The sequence below is a fragment of the Atractosteus spatula genome, chromosome 13, assembly GCF_055471065.1.
Source record: "Atractosteus spatula isolate fAtrSpa1 chromosome 13, fAtrSpa1.hap1, whole genome shotgun sequence".
Taxonomy (NCBI): Eukaryota; Metazoa; Chordata; class Actinopteri; order Semionotiformes; family Lepisosteidae; genus Atractosteus; species Atractosteus spatula.
Genome location: NC_142718.1, coordinates 27,232,366 through 27,246,939, shown reverse-complemented (window position 1 = coordinate 27,246,939; position 14,574 = coordinate 27,232,366). Strand labels below are relative to the sequence as shown.

Genomic DNA, 14,574 nt, shown 5'->3' with positions numbered 1-14,574 from the left:
CTGAGGAAGTCCGTCACTTCTTCCGTTCAGTCCAGCTGCTGCTCTTTCGCAAGCTGCAGAGATGGCGATGGAGAATTACAAACAGTTTTTGTTTTTCTTAGCGACTTCGCTGTCTGTGGGTTTCGTCGCCGTTGTTTTCGTGCTGCGTTGGGTCCTCTATTTTAGAGGGGGTTTGGCATGGGACGGAGACCTGGCAGAATTTAACTGGCATCCAGTTCTTACCGTGACGGGGTTTATTTTCATTCAGGGAATCGGTGAGAGTTTCTTTTTTCGTGTGGCTTTTGAGCTGTGTACATGACTTAATGGTTCATTGCGTAGTTTGCATAACATTTTACTCGTTTCGGTGTTCCATGACATTTTTCCTAAACTAAAAATGAAACGTGCATTGGAAGGTTTTCACAGTTGACAGTCTACAGTAAAACACGCCTTCAAAAACAACTCCTCTCCAGGTTGTTAATTAAGTTGCTCAACGCTGTTTTTTCGCCGTTGTTCTTAATAGCGCTATTTTAATGAGCTTGATTTTTGTGAGTAAAAGTTATTAAATGGATATCAAGCTGATTCATTAAATTAGATATTACGAAAACTACAATGGCTTGCTCGGTATTACCATGGCTTTATGGTAACAATTTAGAATTGTAAGGAGCTTGTCTTAAAAAAAAGTTAAGACCCCCTGGAGTTAAAGCCTGCACCATTGCAGTGCATTCATTAATACTTTGGAGTGCCACTAGAAAACTAATTCACTTGGAAATCTGAATTTTTTCAACAGAGGTAGATGCTGCTTAATTCCTGAAACAGAGCGGTGGATCAATCTCCATTTACTCCCTGTTTAATGCTGTCGATTACATTGTATATCTTTAATTAGAAATCTGACTGCTTAAGCTTATTCATTCTAAGGTATTGACGCCTAAAACAACAGGAGATAATTTGTACGAGATTAATTTTCTGATGGAAAGAGATGTTTGCAGACGCATCGCAGTGTGCTTCTTTGTAATCCGACTGCGTGCAACCGAGTTCTGTTGATGAACTGCGTTGTAATCTAACATAACAATGTCCATTTTTACAGCTATTGTGGTGTACAGACTACCATGGACATGGAAGTGCAGTAAACTGATGATGAAATTCATTCACGCTGGTTTAAATACCCTGGCCTTCATTATCGCCATCATTTCGCTGGTGGCAGTGTTTGATTTTCACAACACCAAGAATATTCCCAATATGTACAGTTTGCACAGCTGGGTTGGCTTGGCTGCTGTCATACTGTATGCTCTGCAGGTGAGTGTTGTGGAATTCTGCATGGAAAGAATCTACTGTCAGTAATCCCTGCGTGTTTTAAATTACGTTTTCTGCATATATTTCAGTTAATATCTGGAAGCTGCATAGGTTTTGAGGGAATAATACACCACGTTTAAAATACATAAACCTAAGTGCTTTCATATCAGTATATCCTTTTTGTTTATTTTAGATTGTGAGCGACCTTAATAAACGCGTATTTCATTTGTTATGCACGTATTTAAGCTGCAAGTGTGGCAGAAACTCTTCGGAAAACAAAACTATGGTTATTCTCAAAAATAATCAGGCGTGCAATTGCTTCTTCAGCCGTTTTGTCTGAAGATGTTTTTGTCTTCTCCTGATGCAGGAGAGAGAATGAATTTTTTAAGCTTACATTGATTATTTATTATGTGAGACACCTTCCTGGGGATGAGTAGTACAAATTTTAGTATTGATTTTTACTAAGCCTAAAACCGGAATTCTGTTCATATACTGTAAATAGCGAGTAGGTCATGAGGTGAAAATGAGGTATTAGTACCCCCTAGTGGGCAGAAGCGTCATTGCCGCTGAAATGTCATTGGTAGTGAAGCAGGACCGTCATGTTTAAAAGATATGGTCAAAAACCCTCCTGTCACATGTGTCAACAGCTTCTTCTAGGTCTCTGTATCTACTTGGTCCCCATTACCCCAGTGTCCATCAGAGCTGCGCTCATGCCCATACATGTGTTCAGTGGCCTTTTCATCTTTGCATCCGTTATTGCTGCTGCCTTGATGGGAATCACAGAAAAGCTCATTTTCAGCTTGTAAGTATGGGAGGAGATTATCATCTTGTCGCGCAAGAATTCATATTTTTAAGTCTGCCCTGTTTCTCTTCAACCTGTCAGACTGGCTTTCTTCAAAGTCTCCTTGGCTGTGCATCTTGTCACTGACTGCTTGTTTTATTCTCTGCCTCAGAAATAATCCCAAGTACAGCAGCTCCCCCCCAGAAGCCATCTTTGTCAACGTGCTGGGCTTGTTGCTCCTGCTGTACGGGGCTCTTATTCTCTGGATAGCCACCCGCTCCCCCTGGAAGCGCCCCAGCGAGCAGCCGGCTCCGGCCAGGCTCTCGAACGGAGGCGGGTGTAAAAGTGACCGGGAGGGGCTGACCATGTCTGACTCCGTCGCCGAGGTCCGAAACGAGCCGGATCCCAGCAGCGAGGCCCGCAGGAGGAACCCCAACCAGGACGAGGCAGGGCAAAGGTCAACCATGTAGGGCAGCCAGCGCTGCCTCCGACAAGACCGCGGCCTACGGTGGACAGAAACTTTGCTTGACGTGCCGAAATTCCATCTTTGCCAAGACCAGAGGAGGACAAATCCCATTTCTTAGCTAGCGTTCTGAAACACTGTGCACCAGTTCTCCAGCTCAGACTTCGGTTTGTTTACTGCATTGCATTTATTGAACAGACAGCCTTAGCGTCGCATTCCAGTACTTTTCTAAATACATTTACAGCTCCTTACTGAATTTATTAGAATTGCATTCCATCCATTATTCCTTATTAGCAACTGTTGCACAGCTGGTGTTATTGAATTACATTGACGTTCAGATATTTTAAGCAATAAATAGGAAATTTATTTAGTCTGGGGAAGATTAGATTCCAGCCTGGGGTGCCTTTTGTGGGGATTTTGCCATGTCCCCATGGGCTTTAGACTGGTATGCCAGCGTCTTCCCACAGTCCAAAGACATGCTGTCCAAGTTGATTGGTGTATAGAAACTAAACCCCAGTACATGTGTATATGGACTGGCCTTCAGTCCAGGGTGCTGACCTGTGACCTACTGAAAATAAAAGGTTCTTAACTGAACCTCCTGAGGGACTGAACCAGTAAATCATGTCGCCTAAACCAAAGTTGAGCTCTGTGATCCCAGATTCGACTCTGGATCATGTCACTAGCTGACTGTGACTGGGATTCTCATGTGACACCACACAAACTATAAGTTTGAGCTTATAATGACAGGGTCATTAGCTTAGTACATCATAAACGGATAAGGAATCAGTTGTTTAGAAAACATTAAACCTAGCTGAAATAAGTCTGTGGGCAACTTTTCTTAGAAATAATACATTTCGAGACAGTACGGAGTCCAGTTAAAAACCAGACAGAAGGCACAGGAGTACTCCAGGTCTGGAAACACTGTTACAGGACATATATTGTATAATACCATAAAATGTTTCAAGGCTCTGCCTTGTGGACCAAGATCATACAGTACATAGTTTATTTCCATCAGTGTTTCTGAATCCCAAAGTGCATTCCAAGTAATAACTTAGTGCCACGAACTAACATTCTCATACTATCCCTATGTTTAGGCGTGCAGTTAAAAGCATTGTAGAATATGTACAAGCTTGTTGTTTTTGCATAATTTTACAAGCAGGAGAGGTACTGAAGTTGCAAGAGCAGTGAGCTTGCGTTTTGTACGAAAGGTACTTTTTATATACTCAGCATTCAAAGAAACACATGTATGTTTACAGCATGTAGTATATGGCATATAAACGTGCATGCATGTTTGGAATCTTGATTAAAGATTTTTGGCATCATTTAAAATAACAGATTATGGTGATACCCTTGAGTGACTTTGACCAATGCTTATTTACAAAATCAACTCATTAGAGATAGAGGTGATTGACCACAGGCCATTGAATGTCAATGTGAAAGCTGAGAAAGAAAAACGCAAAGTCACAGAGAGTCAATAAGCCCCTCTTATCAGGGGAACTTTGTTTTTATGCTATTGGTATGTTGAAGGCTGAACTAAGTCAAAGCACTGCTGCATGTGGACTGGGGTGTTCACAGCTAGCAGTTTCTAATCGAGCAAACTCTTAGTCAAACACATTACATCAATATCAAGTCACATTCTGGGAAACCACACAAGACCTCACTAAGACTGGGAGGTTCTGTGTGTAATGTGTTGGTCAGGAGTGTCTTGTTGCTACACAGGCTTCTAGACTAAGACTTCCACAGCAGACCAATCAGTTAATCAGCCTAATTAATTTACTTAGGTCATTTCTGGTTAGTGACCTACTATACAAATTTGGGGTATTTGTCTGATGTCAATAACTGTGAATTTGTTGTAGTTAAAAGTGACGTTTCCTTTGACGCTCAGTATACATTTTTTGTTCTAAAACATTCCTGCAGAAAACTGATGTATTTTTATATGAAGATAACTGCTATTCAGGTTGGATGAATATTTCCACTGAGAGTAAACATACAACTCAAATTTTATGATTAAAAAAACATGGGTTTAGTTTGTAAATTTGTACATGAATTGTTTACAGCATTGCTTAAGAAAACAATTCTGCAGTGCATTTTCAGTGGTTTATGCTGTAACAAGTATTTTTGTTGGAGGTGAAATGTAACTTATAGCAACCTTTGAATATTTGTTATTTCATATAAAATGATAGACGGCGCTATATTTTGTTATGCAGAATGTACTATTTTATTAAAAGGCAATGGTTGTAGCATTGAATTTGGATTGGCTTCTTTTCAGTGTCCCACTTTCTGCTAATGCTTTTGTATGTCATTTTTAGGTTAATAAAATTCTGTTGTATTTCTTTGATGCTTTATGCTTGGACACAGCTCAAAACAACGGGAAATCAAGATGATCTGGACTTGATTGTCAGCAATACCAGTGGATACAAATAGAATACATCTGTACTGTACTTCAAATATCTGCGATTGGAACAGGCTCATCTTCTGTTTTGGCACTGTCATCTTCATCTTTCATAAATGGTTTCCATTGTTGGAGATTCTGAAGCAGAAACAGAAAGAATTTGCAGCTTATTTGGGATAGATACATTACTCTGTATTCAGTCCCGCAATGACAAACTATAAGGCGTTGTGGGGAAAAAAGCTCTATAAAAGATGCTAAGCTTTTCAGTACTACAGCAACAAAAGCATAGTAATTAAAGCGTAAGAGACAACACTGGCAAATATATACAATATGAAAACGTGTTTCCAAGAAAATAATTAAACAAGTTGATAAAAGAAGTTCCATATTTAAAACTATAAGTACATTAGATACAGACATATTGCAGATATTAGACGTGGTGTTCAAATTAAAAGCAAGATGAGCTGCACTGTGCTCTAGCAACACCACTACAGGATTCCCATGAAGAGTAGGAGTGCAGGCTTCTCAAACACTGTTGTCTGCCTTAAAGAGGGACAGTGCATTCACAGAAGTTTCAGGGAGCACACTTGTATATTAACGAGACTGAAGAAGCAATAGTGGTAATAGATACAGACAGGGCATATGAAATATCTAGGTTTTCAGAAGGCTTTTGATAAAAATAAATCTTTTCCACAGAACAGCTTTTATTTTTGCATTAAGGGCTATAGGAATTCCAGGTAATGCATGTTTTTGGAATTAAGGACTGGTTAGTGTAGAAAATCAGAGTAAAGTTAAGGTGTGAATGCTCAGATTGAGTCTTGTAACTAGTGGAGTAGCACTCCACTAATGTGGAGTTGATGTTCGTGGATCTGTATTAGGACCATTAACATCAGTAATCTAAATTTTGGGGCACTGTGCAATCTTTTGAAGTTTGCAGATAATATCAGAACAGGAAAGTCAACATACACTACAAGCATCAAAAGACATTAAAAAACATTAAATACAGCCAAGTGCAGTGTTGCATGCAGTTAGTGAAACTTAACCTTTAAATATAAGATGTGAAGCACTGGCCTGAAAAAGGTGTGTATGTTGTGACCATTTTCCTATGATGAGCCGTGGGGAAGCAATAACAAGGTGAACAATGTTAGGGAATATAGTTGTATAGTATGTGCAGCATGTAAACTAAATGGTCTTGAGGCAAAACTGTTCAATGCACTAGGAAGACCTAATTTAGAATACTGTGTATAATTTTAGTCAAGATGTTACAAAAATATACTGCTGGATCTTTCTAAGCAAGCGAATAACCTTGTTTTAAAAAAAGTGTGTCAATATGTATTTCTCAAATATTTGTCAAATTCAAATCTAGTTTTTAAAATTGGAAATGTACCTTAGTCTACTGCTCTCTTTCCCAGCAGTCCAATAAACATGTCATCCATAAATTCTGAAAAAGAGCATTCCATTAAACAAGGAAATTTCCCCTCTGAAGACTAGAGGAACTGCTATACTAGTTGGACAATTTGAAAACATTGATTGTTGATCCTTTGTAACTGCCCAAATGTGATTTCTAAATAAAGAAAGGAGCATTTAAGTCTAAAGCTAATGGTTTAGAAAGTAGTATCTTAGGTAACATACATTTAGACATAAAATTATGATTTCTTATTACAATAAGATGTACAGTACAGTTCAGAAGACGTAAATAATAATATAATAACATTCTTACAGTTATCTAAAGCTTTTGTGGGTACTCCATTCAAAGCACTATACAGGTAATACATGTATGGACTCCCCTCCACCAACACCAATGTGCAGCACCCACAGATCAGCTATTAGTGGGGAGGAGAACAGAGTGATGAAGCCAGTTCATAAATGAGGTTTTACTAGGAGGCCATGATTCGTAAAGGCCAATGGGAAATTTAGCCAGAACACCAGGGAAACACTCCTACTCTTTTTGAAAAGCACCTTGGAATTTTTAATGACCGCAGAAAAAAAATGACCTCGGTTCTACGTCTTATGCTTTTTACAATATAGTGTCCCCATCACTATACTGGGGCATGGGGACCCACACAGAGCACCCCATACTGGCCCCACTAACACATCATCCAGCTGCAATCTTAGTTTTTCCCGGGAGGTCTTCAGTTGGCTGCCAGTTGTGAGTTGCAGGGCGATATACCTGCTGGCACTAATATTTTTGTTCTTAACCTCTTCGGCAATGTACTATATATGCACAGCATTCTAGTCCAACATATTGGTTGACTTTAATATACCATCAGGATCCTGTGCTGTCAAATATTGCCAAGTAATAATACTTGCTTGCTCTTAAATTGAGCTTCTTACCCCCAAAGTACGATCCCAAAATACTTCACGTAGAAGAGGGGACCCACTTCATCCACCACTAAAGAGCAGCCTTCACCTGGGGGACCCATGGGGACCAGTTTGCACCAGTAACCCCACTGCACAGCAGATTGGGGGAGTGGTGACAAATAATTACAAGAGATGCTATTTGCTGTTCTTTCATATGTGGTAATCACTTGTGATAAATACCATTTCATACTTACTTTTTGTTTTCCCCAAATCTTCATACTTGTGGATTGCTAGGAAACAAAACAGAGCATGTTTAATGGTCATTTGTCATAAATTCTGCCTATTTAGGAAAATGTCATCTGTCCTAAATAAATAAAAACAGTGCCGTGCACAATTCAGAACACATTTCTGTTTAGGGCTGTTCAACTGTAATTAAACTGAGCTCAGCAGGGATCCCTTCATACTTGTTTTGACCTCAGCTACAATTAAACACCATATCAGGTTTGTTGTTGTACTGACCCTGAACTTCAAATGTCACATTTCGAATGTAAGACAAACTTACAAAAAGGCCGGATTTTGGTGTTCGCAGGCCCTAGGCACTTTCACTGCGAAATGTGCAAAAAGAGGGGTTAACGCCAATTGAATTACGTCGATTGACATGATGTACTTTAAACTATTCTAATGCTAAACCACGTGATTGATGGAACGAGTCGAGCCACCATACTTCTAGTTTCTAGAACAGCCGCTAGATAGCGCATGATTATTGATTTGGAGCACCTAGAGTCAATCTCAAGCATGTTATGTCAGCTCGTTTTTCATTAGTCACTAGTGTTTCCCTCCCTAAAAATTTCGTAGGCTCTAGGCACTGTGCCTAATGGGAAATCCGATACTGCATACAAAAACAGTAAAATAACATTATTGGCTATAAATCCTAACATCCATGGACAGAAGAAAAAAAATGCATTTAGCATTTAAAGGCTGCTTTGAGTGGTGTCTTAGAAACAGTCAAAGAAGTCTTTACATATCTTACTCAATGTGTGATGTTTATGAAACAGTATTAGTCAGCTGGGGTGGCAGTGGTTGGCATTGCTGCCTTGAAGCTCTTGGGCCCTGGGTTCAAATCCTGAGGTGTTATCTGTATGGAGCTTGTATCTGTTTGTTTTCACATAGGGTTTTCTCTGGGTGGCATAATTCAAAGACATGCTGGTAGGTGAATTGGCTTCTGTAAAAACTGACACTAATGTGAGTGCCTGTGTTCCTTGCTCCCCATGCAGGGAGTATCCTGTCTTGTGCCCAGTGCCCAGTGCTTCCTAGGGTGGGCTCCTGCCCACTGTGACCCTGTATTGGTTATTGCCATTAGTGAAAGTTATACTCCTAGCTCAGTAAAAATGTAAGACAGTAGCATGCAATCTTCTTTCTTCCACAAGGGGGTGATGAAAGCCTGATTTACAGACTGCAGTGAAGGCTGGAATAAGTTCAGGGTTATGGGGTCTCCCATGACATCTTTTTTTTTCCTTTCAGGTTCCTCAGCTTGCAAGTTTCTGCCTTTAAAGGAACATGCTTACCAGGGGGTGAGTGGTTTCTTCTGCAAATTGATGCCTGGCTGTGCCGTTGAAGACAGGGCATATGTGTGCAGACAGACAGCAACACTGACAGCTACATTTGAGTCCAAATGTCTTTTTAAAAATATTTTCCACAAATTTACCTGCAATCCTCTTCATTGCTCGCCTTCCCATCAATCCCACAAAGTCACTTGCTCCTGGTGCCCAAAACCTGGTGTCCCGTGCTGGTGCTGGAGCTTCCCAGCGCTGTTGGCCTCTGTCAGTATCGCGGCTCACAGAATGGAAACCCAAGCCAAGCTGGAAAACATATGCACATAAGCACTCTGGAAAACACATATGTACAGTATAAGGGTTCTGGAAAATATATATACGTATAAAAACTCTGGAAAACATGTGTAAGGGCTCTGGAAAACATACAGTACACATAAGGGCTGAGCTGAGAGTTCAACTATTGCCAGTCATCTATCTGCAGAACACAGGTTAAGGATTATGGAAAGAAAAGAAACAAACCAGAGATCACAAAATCTCCATGAACTACTTTAATGACACACATGAGATGTGTGACATGTAGACGGCTGTGTCAGCATGCGCAGGCTGCAAAGGAACAAGTAAAGATTTATTCCGTGCTGAAAAAGAAGTGAAAAAAACACAACGTTTTAGCTGTGGAGTCTTCTTCGGGTAACACCCGAAGAAGGCTCCACAACTGAAACGTGTTTCTTTTCTTCTCTTTTCAGCACGGAATAAACCTTTGTTCCTTTGCATGTTTGTGCTGCATACAGTCAAGGAGCAGGGCTGAATCTTTGACTTTCTTAGGGTTTTCTTCAACTGGTGTGTTCTGATTATTTATGATACCATTATTGTTCCTCATCACATCACACAACAGATCCAATAATATGTATCTAAATACATATTAGATAACATGTGTGTTGTGCATTGGGCACAATTTTGATGTAAGAAGAAGAACTAGATGTATCAGGCAAGAAATACATCTTGTAACAACTTAAAGTGATTAAATAGTAAAAGTCTACTAAGAAATAGTATAGTCAATTATATATTATGTTATACATAAATATAAAGGCTACTAGCTTAGCTTATTGTTTATGATATGACAGATACAATTACCTTGGGTAATTGTTAGTCTTATAGAAACAAAAAACTTGATTAGTTTCTTAATCACACTAATGGATACAGACAGACCTTAAACCAAAGTCCCTCTAGTTACTCTATAGACCTTAATTTTATTTTAGCATTTATAGTACTTCCTAAAAGAACATCATTTTCAGTTCCATTTTATGTAGCTCTTATATTAAACAGAATCAATAGCTATGAGTTATAATTATGACATTATAATAATAAGCTTTATTTCTTTATTAAATTTTCAAAGCACTTTACAGAGAGAAGAAAATACACAGTGAGGGGAGCTAGCAGAATACTTACATATTAAAAATAGTTCTGAATGTCCATGTAAAATTAATAGAGTAATTATGGTCAAAAGCAGCTTTTTGTTCCTTCTACTTCAATTATTTCTCTAGATTTTTTGTTTTCACTTCCTCTGTCTCGTCAAAGTTTACTTGTCTGTAGCATATATAATCTGGTATCTGTTTAACATTCATGTACACCAATCAATACAATTAACACTAACATCCATAGCCGAAGACGGTAATCTTAACTTCTAGTTTATCTCGTCAATGACATATACATTGAAAACACAAGTCACGAGTTTACGTATGTTTAAGATTACACAACAGATCCAAAGTGTTGGTCATTTTAAACAAGAAACATGAAAGTTACAAAAACAAAATACAAATAGTGCAATGATACAAAAACAGATAGGAAAATCAAAGAGTTATTATTTTCAGGTCGTTGATAACAGTAAAAAAAAATTGAACATTCTCATTAAATATGTGTCTTTTAGCCTACTAAAAGTTTTATCCAGGGTTCTCCAAAGGATGTGTAAATAACGTATTCTTTAAGATAAGCTCCAGCATCCGATACAATGCTGAGAAGAATGCTTCAAGAGGAGATATTTTACATAAATTAGGCTAAGGCCAACACGGGTTATTATTTTAACTATACATGTAAAACCAGAAAAGTATAGCCAATTCAAAACGTCTTGCATTTTGAATGCACAAAATTACCTGTACTCACCTTTGTTTCATGGGTGTTAACCGCGCTTTCTTTCTTGTCTGTCTCTTTCGCATTTCCAGTTCTCAGGATGAGTACTAATAACATCACTAAAGGTATACATTTCATCTTTCCTTTTGTAATAAATCTACTGTAGAGACACTCCAACAATTGAAAGCTACCTTTTAAAGTGTCTGCCAGGTACTATATACTGTAAATGTCGACGTTTTCAAATTGTTTTGTTTTTATGTTTTAATGACTACTGCTTTGTAAAAAAAATGTATTTTAAATAAGACTTAAAACTCAATCCGTCTACCTATGGTCGAAAAACGTCCCTTTTATAGTAATTTCAAACCAATTAGAGAATGCGACATCTACAGGAGCTTTTTAGGACTCCAATGAATTGCCTCTCTGAGTGACGTTTTCGTTTTATAACTTTCACAATAGTGAAAAGATGAAACGAAGGACAGTTGAAGGACCTCTTGTCGTGATCTTTGAATAACAACACCACGCTCAGCGCATTTAGTAGTACCGATTAGAGAGTAGTACAGACTCAGAAATAAAAAAAAATGTGTGAACATAACACTTCAGATAGATGCTGTTTTATCTACGTAATAATTCCAATAATTGTCCGTTGTAAAAAAATAAAGGAAAATAACTATTAACAATAATAGCTATTATTATTGTTTTGCTTTGAGTTTTTGGAAGAAGACTAAATGACAAAAATGCGTCTAATACTTGCTTCTCCACATCAGATACAGGTCAGCAAATATATTTTGTCTACCCTTTTAACAGTACAGTAGTCCAAAACAGCGTGGCTGTTCTTAATTGCTGGTGTCAAATATTACACTACTCGGTTTACTATTTTACTTTTCTAATGTATTGATGGCTGATAGAAACATCTCAGTTCTTTATATTCGTGGTGTTATATTGTCCTGAAGTGCTCTAAGTGTTTGTCCTAAATGTGTTCAAAAATGGGTCAGAGACAGATGCTGTTATGAAGGGCATGTACTATACAGTATATATTCGAACGTCTATCGTTGCTTCTTCTTCAATTTCTGCAATTCTGTAGTGCAAGGTATTTCCTATATAAAGTTTTTCTTTAAAAACAACATTGCATAATATATGAATCCATGATTCTTGCAGACATTTATATATTATTTTAGATAGAACTCAACTTGATCCAGTATTATGAGAGTACATAATAACCTGCACTTAACCACTATGACTACATACTACTGTACTTGTTGTCAGTCAGTTTTGTATGACCAAAATGTTTTAAATGGTATTTCTTAAAGCATGGATGGCACAATTTACTCAACAGTATAATGACACAGATACAAGTGTTAAGCACAGGTAAAGTGCAGATACAGTATATCCACACATCGAACAGACTTAGGTCTAGTCGTCTGCCTGTACAAGTACAATACTGTATGCCCACAGTTTGCTGGGAAATCACGACAGGGCATGTATTTCTGGAACAATTAATCTCTTTTAAATTCTCAGGTGAAAACAAGCAATTAGTGGAAATGAGCGCAGTGCTTATTATAACACATCTATACCAAATGCATCTCAGGTCCTGAAACTATCTATTAATATTGTACTTGTAAAACTGTGTATATATATTGAAATATGTCAGATCCACTACTGTGAAAATGTCTTAGACTTTTTGTATTGTTGTTCTGATCTTTTCATCCAGTGCTTTTCCTTCTTTCTGTAGGAACACTATTTAATGGCATACCTCAAAATAATATAAAAAATTGTAGTCATTTTGTTTTTAACAGATAATTTTGAAAGATCTGTACTTATTTGCAGATTTTTACCCTTAGGTTTACAGTTGTTAAGAAATAAATATGATATAAATATGATATTAATGTTGAGAGACACCTGACCATGAGTCAGTTGGATTTGTAAAGATCTATAAAGGTTTGATATGAACACTAGTCATAGCCAGCAGTTATATCACCTTGCAAAACACAACTGGTAACCCTCTGAAGCTAAAAGATGTAATTAGAAAAAATTACACCTGGATGAGAGATCTCCTGGGAAAGCTAAGGTTTCTGTTGGAGGGTGTGTTAGTGCGACCACTAAGAAACGCTAATCCAAAGACCCTGTGGTCTATGTGGGTCCTAATGTCCCAGTATAGTATAATACAGTAACTGATACTGTAAAAAAGGCACTGTCCGTCAGGTGAGACATACAACCAAGGTCCTGACTCTCCGTGGTCATTAAAAATCCCAGGGTGTTTCTCAAAAAGAGTAGGGGTGTCCTGGCCAAATTTACCCCTGGCCTTTACCAATCATGGCCTCCTAATAATCCCCATCTCTGAACTGGCTTCATCACTCCGTTCTCCTCCCCACTGTTAGCTGATGTGTGGTGAGCAGACAGGTGCATCATCCAGGTGGGGCTGCACATTGGTGGTGGTGGTGGAGTAGAGTCCCCATTACCTGTAAAGCGCTTTGAGTGGAGCGTCCAGAGCTACAGCATATACTGTAAGTGTATGGATTATTATTAATTAAGTACATTTGTATGCAGATAATATTTAGAAAGTAAAACGTGCTTGTCTCTAAGAATGGCTAATATTTTTCATTTTAGTATACTTTAAATAATTATGATAATAGGTTACATGGTTGTGCAATGGTTAGCATTGCTGCCTTATAGTGCTGGGGCACTGGGTCCAATTCTTGTGGCACTGCTTGTGTGGGATCTGTACGTTCTCTACATGTTTGTGTGGGTTTCCTCTGGGTGCTATGGTTTCCTCTCACAGTCCAATGACATACTGGTATATTAACTGGTTTCTGGGAAAATTGGCCTGAGTGTGTGTGGGCATGTTTGTGTCTGCCCTGCACTGGACTGGCGTCCCATCCAGGGCATATCTTGTCTAGTGCCCATTGCTTCCTGGGACAGGCTGTGGCTCCGAATGGAAAGTGAAGTATTTGTGTGTAATTTTACAACTTTAATGTTTGTAATAATACAAAATAAAGAACAGAATGAACAAATGATGACATTATATAGTTTAAAATGCACATTAATATATCAATGAAGAGTGATAATATCAATATGATTGGAAATGTTCTTATTTTTCTCACTACAATAGTATAAATGAAACAAATTAAAAGCTTTATTCTAATTCTAATAATTAGTAATCAAAATGTATGGTTTTGTGTGTGCTTATAAATAAATTACGACAGTCTGACACCTGAAGGGCTCTTTTTAAACAGCTGTTCTGATATATGTGTTTATATAACTAACACATCAAAGAAAAAATAATTATTATTCTGTGTTTCTTTTGATACTAATAAAACTTTTCAGGATTAATAGAATACTAGAGACCGTATTTTAAACATGATCATAATTATATGTGAAAAACCATTATAGAATGCTTGACCTACTTTAGATTCAGAGCAAGATTTCATAAATTTCAAGTAGGCTTATGTAATAATCAATTATTGTACTGCTTTGAAAATTCTCTGAAATTTTTTGCTTTCAAAATCTATTTTTTCTAATTACAATTAGAACCAGTCTCCATAAAATCACTGTTAACATGAATTAAAATGCATGTCATGTTTTCTTGTGTTCTTATAGTGAAGTACATATCTAACTAAAAAGGATTTAGTGATCAGGTAAATTAATAACATATCCAGACATCCATTCATATGTATATAAATAATGACTTCCATTAGAA

General features: G+C 37.8%; 2 protein-coding genes across 2 annotated transcripts; one reads left to right on the top strand and one right to left on the bottom strand.

Annotated features, from left to right (window-relative positions):
• The first annotated feature begins 11 nt into the window (after window positions 1-11).
• On the top strand, window positions 12-4,753 carry cybrd1 (cytochrome b reductase 1). The gene is made up of 4 exons (XM_088930359.1): window positions 12-254; window positions 1,064-1,272; window positions 1,917-2,071; window positions 2,223-4,753. The coding sequence occupies exons 1-4, from the start codon at window positions 62-64 to the stop codon at window positions 2,518-2,520; spliced, it is 855 nt and encodes a 284-aa protein (XP_088786485.1). The 5' UTR covers window positions 12-61; the 3' UTR covers window positions 2,521-4,753.
• A 1,537-nt stretch (window positions 4,754-6,290) lies between these two features.
• LOC148821992 (uncharacterized) lies at window positions 6,291-11,212 on the bottom strand. Its single transcript, XM_088929990.1, has 4 exons — window positions 10,914-11,212; window positions 8,909-9,062; window positions 7,458-7,493; window positions 6,291-6,343 (listed from the first exon to the last, which is right to left on the bottom strand). Exons 1-4 carry the CDS (start codon window positions 11,016-11,018, stop codon window positions 6,291-6,293), a joined length of 348 nt encoding a protein of 115 aa, XP_088786116.1. The 5' UTR covers window positions 11,019-11,212.
• Between the last annotated feature and the right edge of the window lie 3,362 nt (window positions 11,213-14,574).